Below are 23,897 nucleotides of genomic sequence, written 5' to 3'. Positions count from 1 at the left end.
TAAAACTAAAAGTTAAAAGATTCCAAACCAAATTACGTCACGACGTTTCGATTGTTAGTATCCACAATCGTCTTCGGGTGATAACTGGACTTATTCCTCCGAGATCTGACTATTTATAGGTATTCGGGTGCTTTCACCTTTCACCTATCCCCTCTTTACTCTTTCCGCTTCAGTGGTTTTAGCGGGAGATGACCGTTTGGCGGGAGTTGGTCGTTTTTCGTTTGATAAGAGGTTTTCATATGTTACGTATCTCTACGCCAGCTTGACTAAATGCGTTGTTGGACAACTTATACACGGCTTCCTTGAATTTTCTCCTAAACCAGTGTTCCTCTTTGTGGATGATTTCAGCTTGAGCCCACTTGATATTATGTTGATGAGTCCAAACATGCTCTGCTATTCCGGCTTTGCTGGTTTCTCCTCGCTGTGTGTGTTTCTTGTGCTCAGCAATGCGAACTTTCAATGGCCTCTTAGTTTCACCGATGTATGATTCTCCGCACTCGCAGGGTATGCGGTAAATGCAATTTTCGGAATCGCAATCCGCGTTTGGTGGTTTAGTTTTTGTGAGGCTGCTACGGATAGTGTTCCCAGATCTGAAACAGGTCCTGATGTTATACTTGGACCCAATCATTCTTTTCCTTTCCGATAATCCTCTGATGTAGGAGAGTACAAACTGGTTGTGGCGGCTTCTCTTCCTTGTGGAGAAGAAATAGGCATCATTAAGAATGAACTTCAACGGATTGGTTACTCCAGAGTGATGGTAGAACAGGCTTTAGCTAGAAGACAGCAAGAGCTCCACAATGGAAGTCCAAACTGATGAAATACACCACGAAACATTGTCAACCACCTTCCAACAAATCTTTTGATATGTCGGGAATGGTAATAGGTGAATTATAGTAATCAGACGGACACAGCGTTTACAAATAAAAACATTTATCAATAACACCAATAAAACGTCAAACAGAAAAATAACAGTGTAACCTCGTGGCGAGAAGAATGAGAATTGGGATTAGTTCCCAGCCGAAATCCCAGAACAGAATGAGAGAACGTTTTTCCGAATGGATTTATTCTCCAGCGATTGAAATCCAATGTGAATCACTACTTTCGCACAGGCACCGCTCTTAGAGCGCCTCAAGGATTTTCTCTGAAGTGCTTGTGTTTTGTCCTTTGAAAAATTTTAAGGATATGCGAGCTGAAAAATAAAATGTCACACATATTTGTGAGTTATGAATAATTATTAGTGATTCATAGTTGATTCCAATTTTATTTTTTGTTTTACATGAAATTGATTTCCTTTTGTACCTAAATGATATAGTGCTATAATTTGTATAATTGAAATGTTATTTTTTCTCAAAAATGAGAATCTGGAAAGTTATTATTATCATTATCATTATTATTATTACTATATGAACCAACAAAATTTTATTTCTAAAAAAGATTCTGCAACTATGCACCTAAGTTCCTCATATTTTTTATTACAGACGTGGGTTAAAGGACAGGGTCCTGAGATCTGTTGCCTGTTTACTTACACTGCCGACACGAAGAGATAAATATGTACTCAAAGAGAAATATTTTTTAAACCAACCAGAACATATGGTTACAATATATCAGGAACCACTCACAACTCACTTAAAATCCCATAAAAAAAACTTGAAGGAAATTAATGGTGCAGTTAAAATGGGAAACATTTTGAATGGAATGAAAACTCTCAAACTGCGTTTTCAACTTTCATTTTCATATTTGTAAAGTAGCATATTATTGAAACCGGTAGAAAAATTTGAATCCATAGATACAAGTTCAGAAAATATCATCTTCAAACAAAAATAATCGTTTGTTTGAAGGTTATGTTTTCAACATTTCGTATCATATCTGCAAATTCAATAAACAAAACTTTGGTACAATAATTTTTGATAATATTTTTGATCTTATCGCAAATAACTTTGAAACTGAGCATCTTTGGAAAAATTCCATCCTTTTATAAATTTAAGTTCATGCAATTTTGCATCTGAATATCATAATTGAAACAATGATTAGCAAGATAAATGAATGTTCCTCAAAAATAATCGTAATTGCAATATTGAAATTGTGTTTTAACTTTGCAATACGTTTTCGGAAAGAACGGTTTTGGTATTCTACTTCTCCATCTTGATAAAAAAAGTGGGAATCTTTCGAAGAAAGAAAGAAAGCAAGCAATCGATTTCAAAATAAACTCTTCACAGAGACATGCAGATCATGAAAAGAAGTAACTTTCAGATACCAACTGGAAGAAAAAACTCTCTCGAAACAACTACTAAATTGTCCCTCTGAAAATAAAATATTTAAAGAAAATTAGTTTTCACGATATTTCAATATATCATTGAAAAATGTATATTATTACTCCCAGTCCGACGCCTATCAATACTATTTTTAGTGCAATATGATGATCAGTGTCTGCCGCCTCTTTTGAAGTTGTTTGTCAGAAGTCAGTATTTCAATGGCTAGTTAGCGGCGTCCTCAAAGGGCACAGCATATAGAAATATCTCAGTGACTTTGTGGATGAATTGCAGTGAAGCACTCAATTAATTCACGAGAATACAACTTTATGTCACGAATAAGGTGAATCTACTTCGATGACAGTACGTAACGATATTCATCCGCTCATTGCCATAGCCAGCCATAGGAATCTGTTTTTTCCGTAAACCAGCTATCGCACTCCTACGAACGACAACCCTCAGAAGTCGAAACTTGTACGAGCTAAGGACTAACGGGGTCTTACCTTTTAACGTGTGATTTCTAACACGTTCAAAAGGGCTATATTTTTGGGAGACAATAATTTTTGGAAATGAAAGGTTTTGCTTTTTACTTCTCCATTTTCATAAAAAAATCGAATAAAGATATATGAATGATATCTGATTTAATTATATAATGAATGAATGTTTGGAGTACAAACTGAATAGGATTTTTTTATAATTCAATGTTCACATGGGTATTTGTTGGAAAAGTTTTTTTATCTAATTCAATATATAATATACAGTGCATTTCTTTAATGCCCCCTCTTTAATTTTTTGAACAGGTCAACTCAAAAAATTGAAGTTTGGGATAATGAAATTAATGCATGGATATTTTATTTTAAAGTGAAATTGACAGATGAAACTTTCAAGATGGCGACTGGGCACCATCAGGGAAAAAAAATTAAATGAAAAGGTGGGTCTCGTGACATACCTTTTCGAAGCTCCTGACAAATGCTTCACAACCCTCTGACTATAATGTCAATATCTTCTACTACTAAAAAATGGCGGAACTTTTAATACTTGCCTGAATACTTTGACATTCAACTACATAATATGAAGTAATTAGCTTAAGGTCAGTTCAGAAGATGCTCGAAATGGTTGCCTTGAACTTTTTGACATATGAATAGCCTGTCCGATATTTCACCCGAACATTTTAGAACACAGTAACGTCAGTATCTCTACAAATATGTATTATAATTTGCCGTATATCCAATATTGAAGCAGGTAGTTTCGTACACCTTTTGCTTCAAATAGCCCCATAAAAATTTCAAAGGTATCAAATCTGGCGAGCGGGCTGGCCATTCTGTAGGACCTCGACAGCCAATCCAACGATCGGGAAAAGTAGTATCCAAATGTTTCTTACTTGTCTGGAGTAATGTGGTGGTTCTCCATCTTGTTGGAATACAATATCCATATGGATTTCATTGGGATTCGCTTCGAAGATTTCAGTTATGAGAGGGTCAACAGTAATTTCCAGCATATTTAAATACCCTGTTAACGTAAATTTTTTCTGGATATTGGGTATGTGTTTTCCGGAAAATGTGAGGGTTGGTGTCACTCCAATAACGGCAATGTTGTCTGTGAACATTGCCGTTTTGAAAAATATACATTCTTCACTGAAACAAATATTGTGGAGAGAGGTAGGATGTTTTGCAATGGTTTCCGTCATGATTTGGCAGAATTCTGTTCTTTGCTCAGTGTCATCTTCAGTTAATTGGTGTACCATTTTGATTTTGTATGGATAATACGTTTTAAAAAGTCTCCACATAGTAGAAGGAGACACTTTACTAACATTTGCGACGGAATAATTAGACTGTTCAGGATTTACTACCATCTCACCATTAATTTGCACTTGCTGTTCTTCCGGAATGGACGGATGACCTCGGGGCTTTTTGTTATTTACACTACCTATAGTTATGAATTTGGATACAAGTTCCCTCAAATATTTCCTACAGATAGGACAATTCGTAAAACGTTCATTAAAAATCATTTCGGTCTCGTAAAAGTTACGCGTCGCACCGTAAATAAAAATCGCATCGATTTTTTCTTCCAATGGATGAGAAATAATCATTTTAGAGATTGTTGACGTGGTACCTTTCTACTAGTAAAACCGAAAACTAAATGAGAATATTCTAACTGAACAATGATGTTCATGGTCGTTCTGACATTTTTTGTCATTTTTATTAACGAAAAATAACTCAACAAACCTTATCGGGTTGTTGGAATTGCCATATGGCAGATAAAAAGAAATATTTCTTCAGGAAAGTATTAAATAATCTGTTTCTGTCTGTTTAAAATCTGTTTTTCCGTTAATCAGCTGCCGCCCCCATACGAACGACTACCTTCAGAAGTTGAGAAACTTGTTCAAGCTAAGGACTAACGAGGTCTTACCTTTTAACGTGTGATTCCTAATGTTCTGCCATTTTGTAGTATGTGAAGATATTGACTTCATATTCTAGGGTTGTGAAGTATTCACAACCTTAGATGTCACACAAAACCCCCCTTTCCAATAATTTTTTTCCCAGATGGCGCCCAGTCGCCATCTTGAAAGTTTCATCTGTCAATTTCACTTCAAAATAAAGTATTCATGCATTAATTTCATTATCCCAAATTTCAATTTTTTGAGTCGACCCGTTCAAAAAATAAAACAGGGGACATTAAAGAAATGCACTGTATAATAAGTAATCTCTCTTTCGTGTGACTCAATGTTTATATGAAACTTGTTATTTTGAGAGGGTTTTTTCCTGGAAATATCCTTTTGGCATGATCTACACATCTTTGTAAATAGTTCATTTTGAATTCAATTGCTTTCATTTCTTTGTAAGTTTTCCACTTCTTTGTATATTAATATGAAGAAGTAGAGAGCCAAATCCTCCGCTTCCCAAAAATCGATTTCTCCTAAAAAATATACTCCTTTCAATGTACAAACCTTTTCGTTTTTCAAAAAACGTGAAATTTTATTATGATGTATCGTTCATTAAAAATCAACACACCAGCTATTCATCCTGAACAATCAGAAAATTCACACACATGGTGTTGTCAAGCCACTTCAATCTCCCAAGTGTATGAACCCGATAATACAATCTGTAATTTTTTTTTGTCATTTTCGTGTGATATACACAGGTTTTCATTATAAATAATGGCTTCCACTCCACCTCAAGACGTGTTCATTCTTACCATAAAAGTCTTCACCATATGGTGTTTCACTTGCAGAAGCAGCGAAGAGTGATTTATGAATGCTTAGAGCAGTGCATTATACGGTGCGTGTCAAAAATCGCCCCCTATTCATTAATTTCCGTACTAATCAAGATGGAATTTTAATAAATGAGCATTCGAGAAAACGGGTTATACCTACCGTATTATGTTTTATTTAATGAAGTCGTATATAAATTAAAAAAAGCAAAACAAAGATTCAACTAATGGGCTTTGAGTGAAATTGGTATATAACCTATTTACGTGAAACTATTATTTTTTTACGAATAGTCCTGATCCAGAAAGCATTCTGTGAAAACTCAATGATAGAAAAACAATCTCAGAAAATGTCGAAAGTGGTTTGTAACAATATCAACAGTGACAGAAATACTCAAATAATTCAGTGTAAATATTTTGGGATACCATATCAAAAACTAGAAGGTAGTTTTTTTAAAAAAAAGTCAACATGACGACGGCGAAGTTCTCAAGAGGGCATTCGTTTAATTTCTGCAACTCTTCTCGACTTCAAAGATGAATTCCGACGCCTTTCAACGCCGCCTATGATTCTTTTGTCCAGCATTACAAAAACGAGGATATCTCTTGAAACTAAATTGTGGGACACCCTGTATAAATTTATAAATCAAGTGGTGACTGTTGAGAACAGGCGCCAATATGGGTGTGAAATGACATCAAATACTTTCGAATCACTCACGAAGATATCGTAGGTCGTAATTTCACGTTTTAACCAAGACCTTGTTAAGTAATATACCAGATGAGGCCAACTCTACCCACTGTAGTTGTGTGTCTATAATGTGATACATTCATTCAGCTAATGTAGAAATAGAGTTCCCAGCTGTCCTTGTAGCGATTTAATTGAACGGAAATGTTCGCCTGTTTGAGTTTACACCAGATTTTCGGAAATGTCTCATTCAAATTTTGCAACTGAGTAAAATATCTCATTGATTTATTTCTAAATCCTATCATATATTAGGTTGTTTCAACAGTTTTGTCCGTTTTTATCAAACTGCTTCAAATTGTACTATCTCAGTGAATACTTATTCAATTTGTCGATCAATCCGTTAGAATAAAAATTGTATGCTCGGGCACCGTACATAAGTAAACAGAAGTAAATTCACTCCCGTCGGTCTTTTTGATGTTTCGGGTCGAGATTTTATTTTTTGCTGGCTGGTGGCGGGGCAGGAGGGTGTCGGCTAAGAGCTGTTGTGCACCTCTGCACGAGGTTCGATCAAAAAATATGTGACCATGATCTGACTTCGTAATTGCTACGAGGAGCTTCCCATAAATGTCTCATATGATTGTGAACTGTTTAGAAATTGATAAAAAATAAGACAAGATGGTGAAATAAACGTATATTTTATATAGTAAGATTATACAATTCAGAACAAAAACTTATGCTAATATATTTCGAAGGTTTTTTAGAATGATGAGTTTTTGATTTCTTTCTTGTTATCAAATTTCTATTGGCAAATTTCAAAGTATAATGAATTCTTACCCTTGTGAAAAGAGAAAATGAATAATCCAAAGGAAAATTATCACAATCAGTGGCACATACTTTGTTGAAACTATGTCTCTAGATGAATGATACATTGTAAAAATGAATCTGGAGGCATATACAAACTTCCAAACTGTTTGGTTATTACTATATTACTGTATTACTATATGCCTTGAAATGACTTCATACCTACATTTGTTTCATTCAGTGTCGTACTAGTCGCCGCGCCGTGGCAAAATTTGTACATACTTCTCATGAATGATTTCTTAAACATTTTCTCAAAAGATATCCACAAACATAGCCCAAGCTGTTGCCTTATGGAGTGGCTAGAGTTCTATAATCATTTGTCTCTACTCTCAAAGGTTTATAGGGATTTTTTGAAACTACCACAAGAATTTTCATTCTATTTATGTCTGCATCTGTAATACTAGATAAAATATCACTAGTATCTTCTAGAAAGTTAGTTCCTTCTGCCTGTATGAAATACTGAAGAGTAAATGTGTTTTCGAAAGCTCTGGTAATTTGAATAGGAGTTGGGTTTCTGGCATTTCCACAAGTATTTCTGAGTTGACCAAAATAATTTTCCACACAGTCCTGATTTATATTCCTCGTCCATATGTAAGAGTATCCTTCACTATTTAGGTTTTCCCAAAGTTGCAGAAATGCCGAAATTGTTATCTGCCACCCCTCAATGAATCTCATTTGTCCAGTCGTGCTTTTTCCTTTTTTTGATATTACAGTCAATTTTCTAAAAAATTATAAAACAACGATAAAAATAAAAACAACAATAAAAATAAATTGGCGCTCCGGGGCGACTTCATTGATTCCAGTGGCGCATTTGCTTTTTCAGCTGCAGGAAAACCCGGAAAAACCTGCAGCACCATCTGAAGATCTTGATTTGCCAATGTCCTCTCTCTCATAGAACAAAATGTAGGGTATCTCCATAGGCTCCAATAGATTCAATACATCGCCAGAACACTCGTGACACGACTATCGTCAAACTTAAATCAGTCCGTTTCGTCTTTGACCAAGGCGTAATAATGACCAAATTCAACGCCAGAACCACAGTGAACAATGACTGCATGAATATAATAATAGTGGTCTGCTATATTGAACTGTTCATCTATTTTGAACCTTCGAAAGAGTTTATTGTTTCCGTTGGTTAAGTCTTGTTTGAAGATGATCAGTGTTATTATTAGATTGACTGGTGCCTCAGAAAAGCAATTTGTTTTGATGTTCTAAAAAAATATTTATTGAAATCTTTCACACCGTCAAATTTATTTGAATTCAAAATATCAAACACTTTATCCATTTTTTCAATGATTGTTGCCGTTCCTATTGCTGCTGATGGTATCTGATTGAAACTGGCATGAGTATTCATCGCTGTAGCTACCGAATGACTGAAAACTTGACTGGCTAACTCAACCTCCATCCTTTGAAAGTTAGTTGGAAATAAATGAGAATCAGTAAGTTTGGGTGCTAGTCTATATTGCTTTTCCTTATCCAAGTTTTAAAGTTGTTCAAGATGACTTTTATTCGTTGTATATTCATCAAATTTCAAATAGTCATCGAAAAAATGGTTTCTGCTACATTTCAACAGATGTAAAATATTTTTTCCTCATCAACAAAGAAATATGGCTGATCTACAATCACTTCGAGATCATTTCTGGCAAGTTTATAAAAATTTTAACCTAAATCTGAAATGATACCCCTAACTCTTAATCCAATTTTTGATAATTGCCTAACAGCTTCAATCACAATACTTTTTATATCCAGTATTGATGTGGATGAATTGGTAAAAAAGTATGCAACAGGCTGTTTCCAGTTCGAATGTATGCCTTTTGCCATGACTACTAAGGCATTTGCAGAATTTCAATTTGTTTTGAATCATTTTTCTGAAATATTTTTTTATATTATTGGGTTGGTTGTTGTAAATCAAAACTTAAACATAAAATACAGATTTCTTAGTTTTGGGTTGCCTAGTTTGCTAATTATGAAGTGTGTCAATCGAATAAAATTCTAATGATTTTTGTTATTAATGACAGAAAAGACATATTTGCTATTTATAGTAGATTATCTGGAACATATAAATGGAAAGTAGGCTCCAAAAAGGTTATTTGAATATACATTTGATAGTTTGGTTTTGCAAAGATTTCAGTGGAAGTAATTGTTTTTCTACAGATACAAATCAGAACTTGATGTGGACAATTATTTTCCTTTGTGGATTTCCAGTGGAACTGGAGGCATATACTATTCATATAGTTCAATTTCATCAAATTAAATTCATAATAAAAAGTCTGCATATCAATGACTTCACTATATATAGTCTATAACAATTTATTTTATGATTTTCGTTATATGTTCATTACTTCAATCTTACATAATGAATAATAGAAAAACATACCTTTTTTCGTCAATTGGAAATCGAAAAAATGAATGCCGACATCACCCTGCAAATTACAGCAACCCACAGCTTGACACTTGCTCATTTTGAAATTAGACACACATTTCTCACAAATACAAAACCACCACTCACAACGATTCACTCTGTAATAATATTCTATGCCTCAATTTGTCTCGTTTGGTAAACACCTCAGATTCAGTCGGTTGCGCTGTAGTTCGGCCGCGCTTAAAATTCGAGGTGGGGAATCTTGACCCAAATATGGCGGAGAGTGAACTTACTGGTGTTTACTTCTATACTGTGGCTCGGGATTCGATGGAGTCGACGAAGGCCGTTTCTGTCTGGTTCTGATTAGCGAATGTTCTACCGGTGAGAAAGTTATCGGAGTGCTTGAAAGGATTATGTGTTGAGGGAAAAATAAAGAAAATGTAATTATAATCAGTCTTTATTTTTTATCTTTAAATCACAACGTTATGCATTTTTACTTATTGATAATCAACATAACAAACCCTTATTTGAGAAAAAATATTAATTGCATCTTAAAAATACTTAAAATATGTGGGGTGTTTATTCGAGCAGGTGAAGATCCTTCTTTTGAATACTATTGATGGTTATTCAAAAATATCAAACATTAAATTACTTATTTAAGTTGTTACCTACTATCACAAAAGGTATTTAATATGTATGTAATAAACAAAGTAAATCACAAAGTAAGTCACGAGTCACGACATGATTAGGCACGTGGACGCGGCAAAATGTCTTCGTCGCTTGTATGAAATTCAACGCCCGAACATGACCGACCACAGCGCGGGAACTCACGAATGCAGTTTCGGTTTCGGTCGTAGTTTCGGCAGGTTTGCCGTCGAAACCGAAACTAAACCGAAACCCGTTTTTTTTGCCGGAACTCGACCGAAACCGAAACCGAACTTTCGATCGGACACTAATCGTCTTCGTATCTGTTACGGTTTAGAATATGGCAATGTTACCACATGATAAAAAAACGGCCTGTATATATAGTATCACCCCCACTATTTTTTCGCGACGAATTAAAAGGTCCTGAATATTTTATTCATTTAATTCAATCATTACATCACACTTTGTATAATTCTAAACTGCAATGAAAGACATGTCATGTTGTCATGCTCATTTTTTATCGTTGATGCCGCCTATCAATAGTATTGCATTATGGATAAGTGCAAAAAAATGTTGGGCTTGGTTTTGTATCCAAAATGGGTACTATACCCTTCATCGCTTCAGCATTCATATAACATTCAAAGGTCGGTACTAACTTGGGAAGATACAAATTCGTCGTAATAAAACATTCATCTATATATAGAGTGAACGTGTAGGCATCTGCATACAATGGGTCTTTGAAGTTTTGTGTATTATTTCGCAAAAGGTAGAATGAGTAATGTTTTCCACATAAAGATATTAAATGTTGGTATCTGCAGGATGTGGAGCTTAAAATATATTGTTTTGAGAATATAATTTTTTTTTAATCGAATAACTTCAGTACCGCTTATTACAAATGAAACTAAGTCGTTATTCAAGTTCACGTTAAAAGTATTTATAGCCACATTCTGAAATTTCTTTGTCCATTCTTTGAAAGTTTTTAAATAAATGTGTTTGAATTTCACGTGAAAATTCTCAAAATTTCAGCCAGTGTGAGAATTTTGTACTTTATACATTGATGCTTCTCTTTTTTTTTCAAATTTTCATTTTTTGCCTGTTTTTTAATTAGTAGTATATGATGTAATTGAGTGACAATTTTTCTCCACGAATTCAAATTGAACCGAAGCGCTGCCGAAACAGCCTGGCATTTGGCAATGGGCTCATTCAGGCTGATTTAGTTTTTTATTGAAAATTATATATTATAAAAGTAAATCATCTCCCAAGTATCCCACAAAATTTTCCGGTTTTTATGTCAATTGAGAAGAGCAATTGAAAATGTGATATCGCCCGCGGTACATCCTGACGTCACACCAGGCAACGAGCTTCGAGCGGTGGCAATCGGGCCTGTAGTTGGAGGTTATGAATTGCTGCCATCGTCGGATTTTTGTTACATTTGCTGACTGGTTTGAAAACACCACGTGTTACATATGCACGCCGTTGATACACTGCAGTAAACAACACACAACTTGCTCTCTACGGCTTCAGTACACGTATATATTTCGCTTTTCGCTTATCCGCCAGCACTCCCTTGTCGCCGAATCGGCTGATGTGACGTCAAGTTTGACCACGCCCCGTTTCGATGAACGCCACATTCAACTAATAATTTGAAGGGGAAGATAGGGAGTGAAAATTAAAATTTTGTGCAGATGTAGTATTTGAAACATAAACTTTCAACTGATGAAATAAAAAAAATTTGGTAAATGAGCCCATTATAGTGTAAATGAACGCACTGTTCGACGTTGCTTTGCTAATTTTCGTTCTGGAGATTTTAGCAACACGATTGATTTTTTTAATGGTGTAGAGGATTTGTTGTCAGAACTAACGATATCTTGTGATACATTCATTTGTGGGGGTGATATCAATATAAATTGTTTAGATTTAATAAATAGTCAGATAACTGCCTCAACTTTAAATATTGTTGAATCTTTCAATTTAAAATAGGTCATCGAATCCCCAACTAGAATAACAAAGACATCCAATATCCTTCTTGACATTATTTTGATTCCAAAGGATATATCTAGTATTTCTTGAGGTACAGGATGCTTCAAATATTTAAGATTATTGTCTCATAATCTGTAGATTAGATGGCAAAAAAACAGAATAAAGTGAGGAGTTTGTTACATTTAGAAATCTTGAACGTATATATGAAACCCTCTTGAAAGATACTCCATTTGAAAATGTTTATCATATTCAAGATAATAATCACAAGGTAAGTTATGTGAACCACCTGATATTGAACATATTTGACATATTGTCACCCTTGAAAACAATTTCCTTCAAATACCAAAAACCTCTTTGGATTACAGATGTTATCAAAAATTTGATTGAACTAAGGGAAAAAGCTTACCGTAAATACAAAAAATTGCAAGACGAAGGTCATTGGAACTATTACAAACAACTCAGAAATCGTGTAAATATAGCTGTTTGTAACGAAAAAAAATGATATTTAGAATTCAGTGCAAGAAACAAAAATTATAGTAAGATTCTGTGGAGAAGATTACAAAATTTTAATATACACAGCAAAACAACTGTATCTATACCAGAATGTCTTGACGATCCTAACATAATAAATCAGCACTTTATACAGTCATCATCGAATAAGTCTGAACCTGAACAAAATTAGTTCAATAAGTATATTCAAAGCAAAAAATCTCTTTTTGGGGAACTCTTTCATTTTTCAACAGTTTCTGTAGAAGAAATTAATAAATGCTTGCTAGAGGTGAAATCACTAGCTACTGGTCATGTTCTTTCACAATCACTTAAAAAAACGTTAAGTCATACACTTGTCCAGAGTCACTTTAACTTTCGTGATATTCTTTATGGATCATAACGATATCAATCGTATAGAAAAAAATACAGAAATCATGTCTCAGATTGATCCACGGTATTCGCAAATATGATTCAATATCTCACAAGCTAAGATCCGCAAAGATGGTTAAAAATGCAAGATCGTCGAAAACTTCATCTTCTTATTTTAACTCATGCAGTAATCAATAAACAGTGTCCCCCATATCTTTACAATAAAAAAAAATATAGGACAGATATTCATAACCTTAATTTACGTCATAGGGGTCATATCTCACTACCACCTTACAAAACTTCTCTGTTCGAAGAAGCTTTACCTACAGTGTATTCAAGCTTTATAATGAGATCGACCCATCACTTCATCACCTTGGGCGACCTTGGGAAGCTGCCGCCGAAGAAACAGTAGGATTTCTGACTGGTCACTGTCAACTAAGGAAACACCTCCATAATATGGGGCTAGTGGACACACCTCTATGCAGAATATGTGAACAGGATGATGAGACTGTCAGGCATGTCCTGTGCGAGTGCCCGGAGTTATCGTCAATAAGAGAGTGTGTGTTCGGCGAGTCTTGGCCTACACCTGCCGATATAAAGGAGATGTCTCCCAGCGACCTCTCCACCTTCCTGGAAAGGACAGGATGGACGATGACCTAGGAGGACAACTCCTCGGGAGGATTTACAATGGGTCACAGGTGGTCTAAGTGCGTGGGCTTACACTCACACTCCCTACTCTTCAGATACAGATACTCCTCAGATCTCTCGCCGATAGACTTTTTCGAGCACCTCGATAACTCTCTCACCGGTAGGATCTTCGCCAATCAGGACCATGCAAAAATTGCTTTCATTAACTCATTCGAATCCCGAGCACACAATTTTTATACTGACGGAGTTAACTGACTTGCGTCACGTTGGCAAAAGTGGACTGCATTAAATGGCGCTTATTTCAAATAAATTGAATGAGTATTCGCTGAAATATCACAATTTAAAATAGACTCATAAAAACGAATGAAAGTTTTGGAATAACCAAATATTCCTGTGTGATTTGTTTGAGATTTAGAGATGAATACTTTCCTGTGAAAATCAAATTATCGAAGAAAATTATTGCGGAAGGTGAATATCTTCAAATTTGGGATACATTTTCTGAAATGTATGAGAGGTATCTACTTCAGTTTGACAATTTTATATTGAACACTTTTGAAAAAGCTAGCGTATAGTTAAACAAGTTCAAACACTATTCAGTGATAATTTCACAAAGAAGTGTTACTCAAATACTTCATCATGGATTTTTATCGAGTATTGGCAAATTCCATCACATAAATTATTATTGAATGGTTTTCTCAAGATATGCTCAAACGACATTGTAGTGGTGTAGATATTTCAAAAACAGACACTCTTTCGTATTGAAAGTTGAAACTCTGATAGTCAGTAATAAGTGCATCAATGTTAACTAAAGCTGAGAAAATGATTTTCTGAAATGTAATACTCGAAATAGTAATTTTTGTAATCAAATATCTGAGTAATAATTGAACCCAAATGAATGTTTTTATCAGTTCATTTCATTTAATAAGTTATATGGCTTTCTAAATGAAAAATATCTGTTTCATTATGAATATTTGATGTTGAAACTCAAAAACAAAGAATTATTTCTTTTCAATTGAATATTCTTGGGTTTAATTAGTTTGATATAGAAAAAACAGGAAAAAATTGTATCCAAACGTAAGACTAATATAAATCTGACTGAATTTTGTAAACTATTTGGTGTGAAACTTTAGAAGGTGAAGGAAAAATATAAAGGATATATCAATGATTTTTTGTTCAAATATATATAATGCAATAATTATTCCACACCCTGTGCTAACTATTCCTGGAATCAATAATGACCCTTTTTGTTTTCAGATTTGATAAAGTTTTCATAGTCGGCAACGCTACTTTATAAGGTATTTTGTAGTTGATAAGAAGTTTCTGGTCGAAAGAAATTTAGATTTTTTCAATCTTCACACCAAATAAAATGTTTCTGAGTACAAATTTCTGTAGGCAATCATAACAATGAGTGACTATGCAAGATTGAGAAAGTGTGGACGCCAGACGTTTTATATATATACCTTTCAAATTTAAAAGAACAAATGCAATTTGCTTTCGCTAGAAAAAATAATATTTTTGTACACTATGAGACATTTCCCCGCTGTCTGATAAACTCAAAAATTTCGCAACGGATTTTTTACCAATGGAGGAAATGGTTTAGAAGGGAGGTTTACGACTATATTTCATCAATGTTTTGTGTTGAAATATGACGACGCTATCAACGCGTAATCGGGGCGGTGGAAGCTATCCGTGAGAAGCTGAGGCTACCCATCCAGAACACGTTTGATATGGGAAAAGTGTTGTTTTCTTTGGACGTATTGACAAATAATTTCTATATCAGTATGCACTGATATTTCAATCCATCACATTAACACGTGAATGACAGTTTGATGTATTTTGAAATGAAATTTCGAAGCATTCACCTCTCCCATCTACCTACACAGTAGCTTCTGGTGAATGCCTGCTGGAAAACATCTATTTTCCCAGCTAATACCATGCTGGATATTGAATTATAAACGACAGACAATAATGCGAGTTACTGCGAGACTTACCAGAGGTAAGTCTCGCTGATGCTTCTCGTTCATTGAGCAGCAGGACCATGCTGATATTATTCCAGTAGATAACCTACAGACTGGTTTCGAGGAGATCAGGCCCACTCTGGCCCACGCTGGGTATTTGATGAATGTGTATTTGAACAAACAGAATTGTTGAATTTGGGACGATACCAATCCACATGAGATCCAAGAGCGTCCGATGTATTCCGATGTAACGAATGAAAAAATTCGATGATAACTCACACGCACTTTAACTTTTATTCAAATTCAAAGATAGGGAGCGCTTAATGAAAGTTTCTATAGCAAAACACCAAGCGGGGGCGTGGTAGTAGACGGGGAAGTAGTTGTTTTCCGGCAGGCATTTACCAGAACCTACTGTGTAGATAGTTGGGAGAGACGGATCTTTCGAAATTTCATTACGGAATATTCATTTTGTTGGAAAATTTCATTTGTGAAAATTGCTCAATTATCATCATGAATAGCGTTATCAATTCTCATCAAGTAACGAGTCATAATATAGCAAAATTGCACTCATCTACCAATTAATGAATTCTTTTGAAAGATACTTAGTAAATACTTCATTAAATGAACTAAAACAATCATCAGACCCGTCTCAACTCACCTACACTGTAAGTTAATGGACTGACACCTATCAAAAAACAAGTATTCCCCTGGCTGATTGTTAATTTGATTTATAGCCAGTCTTGAAGTATGCCCACTGATAATATGTGAAGGTTTCGTTCTTTATAAGAGGAATTGGCTAATTTTAGATATGCGGTTGGTTAGGACCTACCTTGTTCACCAGATGGAGCAATGGCAAATTTGCCATTGCTCCATTTGCCAAAGGAAGTCGACTTATACTTATGGAATATCATCTACTTTAGGATGATGATGGTCACTACCTTACACTGACGAGAGGCCAAATAGCCCGAAACCGGTCTGCAAATGTACCCGTTGCTATAATTGAAAGCCGATTTCAGCAGTTGCACTGCACTGACACCTGTTGGGTATAATCCAATGCCCTTCGTCGTATTAGCCAGGAGAATATTTGTTTTCTGCTAGGTGTCAGTCCATTAACCTATAGTGTAGGAGTGTCGAGACTGGCCTGAACAAATTGTTCTTTTGGTTAATTTGATTTACAGCCAGTCTTCAAGTATGCCCACTGATAATATGTGAAGGTTTCTTTCCTTATAAGAGAAATTGGGCCAATTTTGGATATGCGGTTGGTTAGAACCTTGTTCACCAGATGGAGCAATGGCAATTTGTTGTCTGTCGTTCGCTTCAGCTTGGTTGGAGGAATGAAACTCTGAAAGGAAGTCGACTTATACTTTTGGAATATAATCTACTTTAGGTTGATGATGGCCACTACCTTACACGGATGAGAGGCCAAATAGCCCGAAACCGGTCTGCAAATGTACCCGTTCCTATAATTGAAAACCGATTCCAGCAGTTGCACTGCACTGACACCTGTTGGATATAATCCAATGCCCTTCGTGGTATTAGCCAGGGGAATATTTGTGTGTAGGTGTCGGTCCATTAACCTACAGTGTAGGAGTGTCTAGACACTGGCCTGAACCAATTGTTCTTTCAGTTAATTTGATTTACAGCCAGTCTTCAAGTATGCCCACTGAATATATGTGAAAATACTTCATTAATTAAATTTGTTTTAGTTGCCATATTCTTTCTGTCCCGATATTTTTCTCTTTCCAATAATTCGAACAAAGTTTGTCTCTCTCTCTATATAGGTACATCTTCAAAGTTTTGCGCAGTTTCATCTAACTTTAGACGTCACAAATAATACAATGAAAGCATGAAACCAACAGATATTATGTATTCACATTCACGTGAAATGATTGAATTGATAATAGCATTGAGCTAGTATTAGTATTTATTTTTCGCAAAATGATAAAAAAAATTTTTTTGGGAAAGAAAGTTTTTGGCTTTCTACTACTCCATCTGATACAAAAAAAAATGGATGAGAGAATCTTCCAAAGAAAGGGAGGAAGTAATAAATTTTAAAATAAGTAACTCTATACATGGATGTGTAGATCATGCAAAGAAGTAACTTTCAGACACAAACTGAAAGAAAGTCCTCCTGAAACAGCTACTTTCATATAAACATTGAATTACACGAAAGAAGAAATTCTTTCGAAACAAATACTTCTATATGAACTCTGAATTATACAGAAGATACTTTTCTCTACTCAGTTTGTATTTCAAACATTCGTTGTGAAATAAAAATCAGATATCATTCACATGAGTTCTACTTTGAATGAATGGTAATAAATTGTACTCACATGGAACACTTTCACCCTAAATGGTATACACGTGTTTTGCCTTAAGACACTTGCCCTAAGGCTCTTCAGTACCAAATTGGATAACATTATAGAAAATACACACACTTCATTCATGAATTACGATTTTGAATGTCACGGAATAAGCTTGATCTGCTTATGTCATCGATGACATCGTAATGACATTCATTCGCCTATTTGATTTAATCCCAGCCATGAGGAATCTTATTTGATTTGAAAGGGTTATATTTTTAGGAGTGATTAATTTTTTTGGGAAAGAAAGTTTTTGGCTTTCTACTACTCCATCTGATACAAAAAAAATGGATAAGAGAATCTTCCAAAAAAGGAAGGATTAATCAATTTGAAAATAAGTAACTCTATACATGGATGTGTAGATCATGCAAAAAAGCCAAAAATTTTCTTTCCCAAAAAAATTAAATACTCCTAAAAATATAACCCTTTCAAATCAGATAAAAAAAATATTTTAATTTCGAGTTAAATTACTTGTTACATCATCCACTCGTTAAAAGAATTTGAAAATTATATTCATCTAACTGCAGACGTTACAAATAATTCAATGAAACCACAAAACCAATCAGTCCCACGTATTCACATCAAGCCGAATACGTTTGAAATATTAGGTTGGAGTATCAAATGGGAAAGAACATACCACTAATCATAACTGATGAGCAGGTACACTTTCTTCATTTGTTTTTAAAATTGTTTATTGTTCCTGTACCTGGGTGGTATCCTCGAACCCATTATCAAATATTCAAGTGAACTCGATGGTTTTGATGGAAAACTATTATTTGCGTGATCTTTCATGCCGTCAACAAACTACTTTTAAAATTTATAATATATTTTCATTTTCAGGAAACGTTTTGATGGGAACAAACTACATAGATGAAAAGAGTGGCCAGTGGTTCGGAGCAACTTTGAGTTCATCTGGACAAACAGACGGACCTGTTGTCGTAAGTAAACACTAACAATTATTAATAATTGATAAGTTGATGTAGCTAGCCGTTACTACGTGGTAGATCATCATGAAAAATTAGAAATAAAACTTTCTATACCACTTGTATTTGTAACTAACATTACTGCAGTTTCCTCCTATAAGGACATTTTAAACTGTATTGTATTTATTTCATTAGTTCGGACTTCCATTGTCTACTATAATATAAATTGACTTGAAATCCCCGAAAAAACAAAATAAAAAGATTAACCGAAAATAACAAATTTTTAAACAAAAAACTGAAATTACAAAGAAATAACATACAAGCAACAACCAAAAAATAAAAATTGAAATATTAATAAATGCCGAGAATTGAAAAATTAAAAAAGTTATTAACAAAAAATTAAAAATAATAATTAAAAGATTCCCAACCAAGTTACGTCACGACGTTTCGATTGTTAATATCCACAATCGTCTTCGGGTGATAACTAGACTTATTCCTCTGAGATCTGACTATTTATAGATCATTCGAGTGCTTTCACCTATACCCTCTTCCCTCTCTCCCCTTCAGTGGTTTTAGCAAGAGATGACCGTTTGGCGGGAGTTGGTAATATTTTGCTTGATTATATGTTTCCATATGTTACGTATATCTACGCTAGCTTGACTAAATGCGTTGTTGGACAACTTATACGCGGCTCCTTGAATTTTCTCCTAAACCAGTGTTTCTCTTTGTGGATGATTTCAGCTTGAGTCCACTTGATGGTATGTTGATGATTTCAAACATGCTCTGCTATTCCGGATTTGCTGATTCCTGTTCGATGTGTGTGTTTCTTGTGCTCGGTAATGCGAACCTTCAATGGCCTCTTAGTTTCACCGATTTATGATTCACCGCACTCGCAGAGTATCCGGTAAATGCAATTCTTGGAATCGCAGTCCGCGTTCGGTGGCCTGGTTTTTGTGAAGCTTCTGCGGAAAGTGTTTCCAGATCTGAAGCACTCCTGACCCACTCCTTCTTATTCTTTCCGATAATCCTCTGATGTAACGAAGTACAAGTACTTGCTGTGGCGGCTTCTCTTCCTTGTGGAACTTCTGCTGTCTTCTAGCTAAAGCCTATTCTACCATCACTCCGCAGTAACCATTCCGTTGAAGGTCATTTTTGATGATGCCTAGTTCCTTTTCGAGACCTTCCTTTGCATTACAGAGGCCGAAATCACGGTTTAGTAGAGTCTTGATGATTCCTCTCTTAGTCGATTGATGGTGGTTGGATTTCCGGTTCAGATACTGTCCTGTGTGAGTGGGTTTTCCATATACAGATGTTTCTCGTTTAGTGTCGGTCGTCTTCACCAATACGTTTAAGAAAGGCAATTCGTTGTGGACTTCCTTCTCCATTGTGAAAGTGATGGAAGGACTTACGTTGTTGATGTGCCTCAGGAAAGTGTCTAGTTCTGCATTGCCATGGTTCCATATTATGAAGGTGTCGTCTACGTATCTCAACCAGACTCGGGGCTTCTTATGAACTTCTTCAATGGCCAGAGTTTCAAACTACTCTATGTATATACAATCGATAGCTTCAAAAACACTTCACTAAATTTTTTCGAAAGCTTCTGATAATTCCTCTTCCATACTCTCCGTTTCACTATCACTGTCGTCATTTAAATCAAAAATGAATTTATTTCCATCATTGATGTGGAAGTGTCCAATCTCCATATAGTCATTTCCACCTGAAATTACGTTTTTAATCCTTTTCTGCCAGCCTTCTTCGGTAATATTAGATACTTCTTCTTCAACTAGCTCTATCACCTTCTTATCAAATTTTGGAAAATTATTTTTACGCCTGATGCTGTGTTTCAATTTTCCCCAAATCAACGTGATGGTATTGAAAACACAAAAATAGGGGGAAAGTCTCAATATGGTGTGTCCATACTTTTCAGCAATACTCTCAAGGGCATACACTTTTTAAATGTTTTTGTTTGTAAAACTTCAAGTAGTTGGTTTTTGGTATAGTTATCTTCAAAATACAAATTGATATCCATTAAAAAACTGTATTTCATTTTTCCTCGAATTTTTATTCGGTACTTTGATGAGCTGTCGGGAAGCGTTGTCAAAAACTATTACAATATTCGCATCCAAATTTGGGATCAATGTGTTTTGAAACCATTCCTCGAAAATATTAACTTCCATGTTCTTATGATAGTCAACATTGCAGTCCTCAAGTTTTTTTCCACATAATTTCAAAGAATTCGGAACCCATCCTTTACTTCTTCCGCAATGCACAATGATTAGTTGCGATTCTCTGTTTGCAGGCATGTTAGGCGAACACATTCTCGATCCATCAGTTCACCCTTTCGTAACTGTGTCGTGAGTGTCATACCAAGTTTCGTCCAAATAGAAAATTTTCCGTTGTTCTTGTCTATATTTAGTTATTTGTTGTAAGTATTTGTTACCCATTTCCACTATTCTTCTACCTTCCATAACTGCTTGACGTTTGTTTATTATTTTGAATCTAAATCCTAGTTTCTTTATCCAATTCTGAAGAGTTTTGTCATAGCAGCTCACGTTATGGCCGGAAGTATTCAATTTCTTCCTTATCATTTCAATTGTAGGAATCTCATTGCTTTTGTAACAGTCGTATATTGTTTTTTTAATGATTTTTTCAGACGAACATCTGAAGGTTTTGGTAATCCCTATTTTATGTACAGTTGAGAAAGAAATTTCGGTCAAATCTGATGTTGCTTGTAATAGTTCGAAACCAAACTTGATATGTAGATTCTTATATACAGTGACACATACTCTCTGTGTTTCAATATTCAATGCATCCGAATATTATTCACTGGTATCTTTTTTTCGCATTGTTCACCAGCGCTATTGGAATCACTACACAGGAAAAAGTCTGCTTTGTTATCACACTCGTTATTACCATTAGTACTTGTCCAAGGACGCCACATTTTAAACAAATAACAAAAATTTTACAACACCACTATTCTACCGATCCTCACATTCTATTGGTCACCGTAACATGACTTCAAATTTAGTTTTATGACTCTTCAGCCAATCAGAAAACTCGGTTAGTAAAAATTAACCAATACGAACCGCCAATTCGTCAGTCCACGTGGACTAATTCGTAGCGGCATTATTTCTTTGTATTGGTTTTTTTGGCCTTTGACTTCGCCGATAGCTTTAAGAATTACTATATCGGTTACTTCGACTAAACACAATGTTAATATGCATTGATTTCATTTCCAAAATCAAATATAATTTGTTTCTTTTTCATTTTTAGATTTTTATTTTTGTTATTGATACCCTTCATCTGGATAAAAATCAAATAATATTATGAATAAATTTCTACCGTACTACTGTATGAAAAAACATATAATAAATTTCTCGCACTTATCTCCAAACAATTTGAAAAAGTAATTCTCTATGATTCCCTAACTTCTGCTGAAGTAGCCGCCGTACAATAATGAATACAATTTTGTCACATCTCGTTAAATCAGAGACACCAATTTGATTGATGTGTGTTATTAACTGTAAAATTCCTCGAGCATTTCTCACATATTAATCAAAAAAGAGCAAACTGGTACGGTCAGCATTAATTTACTAATATTTCCTAGTGTAGTAGACATTCTGCAGATATACCGAACTGGTATATAAGTTGTAACTCGATTTATTTTTATACTCCACATACTCGAGAATAAGAAGAAAGATCGATTCTCGTGGTGTATTGACATCATTGACGGACGATCATTTTCGAACCCGCTTTACCGCATTGCAGCCGATATGTCCGTATTTGCCGAGAATGACCGCTGTTTTTTATCCAGACTCGGTGATTCTGAACCTCCATCGGTCAATGGTACTTTTATTATGAAACTGAATTTTCCGCAAAGATAAAAATGTCGACATAAATAAATGTATTGATTATTAAATGCCCGAAAATGAAACGGAGTCCATTCCATGGTAACAATTTAAGGTCACAGGGAAAATATGACACAAAAACAAAGAGTTGGGAAATTGTCAATCTTTTGATCTTATTCTGTGAGAAAATACCTAATTTTGTTTCGAATCTGTAGTACAAAACCCCCTATACAGTGCATTTATTTAATGTGTCCCCCATTGTATATGCTTAAATACTTCATACTTCATATAAAAAAAGTTCAAAGGTGTCAAATCTAGCGAGCGGTCTGGCCATTCTGTATAACCTCGGCGGCCAATCCAACGACCGAGAAAGGTAGTATCCAAATAGTCGTACAATATGGTCTCCCAATATTCCCACCCAAACGTTAATTTTTTCTGGATATTGGGTATGTGTTTCCCGAAAAACGTGAGGGTTGGTGTCACTCCAATAACGGAAATTTCGTCTGTGAACATTGCCGTTTGAAAAAATGTACATTCGTCATTAAAACAAATATTATGGAGATAGGTAGGATGCCTTGCAATAGTTTCCGTCATGATTTCGCAGAATTCTGTTCTTTGATCAGGTTCATCTTCAGTTAATTGGTGTACCATTTCAATTTCGTATAGATGATAAATATTCCTCTTCAAAAGTCCCCACACAGTAGAAGAAGACACCTAACAAACATTCGCAACGGAATAAGTAGACTGTTGAGTTCTGCTAGTAAAACCGAAAACTAAATGAGAATGTTGTAACTGAACAATGATGTTCATTGTCGAACTGACAGTTTTTGTCGTTTTCATAATCAAAAAATAACTTAGCAAACCTTATCGGGTTGTTGGAATTGCCATATGGCAGATAAAAAGGAATATTTCTAGAAATATCGATATTAATGTGTTTGTCTTCAGGAAATTATTAAATGTTCTGCCATTTTGTAGTAGATGAAGATATTGACTTCATATTGTTGGGTTGTGAAGTATTCATCAGGAGCTTCAAAATGATGTGCCACAAGACCCCCTTTCCGTTTAATTTTTTCCCAGATGGCGCCCAGTCGCCATCTTGAAAGTTTCATCTGTCAATTTCACTTCAAAATAAAGTATTCATGCATTAATTTCAGTATCTCAAATTTCAATTTTGTGAGTTGAGTGAAAAATTAACAAAAATAACAGAGCAAGTGTACACAATGTCCATGAAATAGTTTGTTTATGTTCAAACATCAATATATTCCATCTGTGAAAAGTATTGCTTAGATTTCGTTTTACAAAACAGGTTCTAG

At 34.9% G+C, this 23,897-nt stretch overlaps 1 protein-coding gene across 2 annotated transcripts in view; it reads left to right on the top strand.

Annotated features, from left to right (window-relative positions):
• if (integrin subunit alpha inflated) overlaps positions 1-23,897 on the top strand; it is a 288,652-nt gene that overhangs the window by 122,868 nt on the left and 141,887 nt on the right. For both annotated transcript variants that reach the window (XM_074175145.1, XM_074175144.1), the window contains exon 3: positions 18,654-18,751. In XM_074175145.1, coding sequence (XP_074031246.1) covers positions 18,654-18,751 — 98 coding nt within the window. The remainder of the gene's footprint in view (positions 1-18,653; positions 18,752-23,897) is intronic.

The sequence above is a fragment of the Leptinotarsa decemlineata genome, unplaced genomic scaffold (genome assembly GCF_025532065.1).
Source record: "Leptinotarsa decemlineata unplaced genomic scaffold, Ldec_3_MD MMD2_tig00000882_RagTag_RagTag, whole genome shotgun sequence".
NCBI lineage: Eukaryota > Metazoa > Arthropoda > Insecta > Coleoptera > Chrysomelidae > Leptinotarsa > Leptinotarsa decemlineata.
This window is presented reverse-complemented; position numbering and strand designations above follow the sequence as displayed.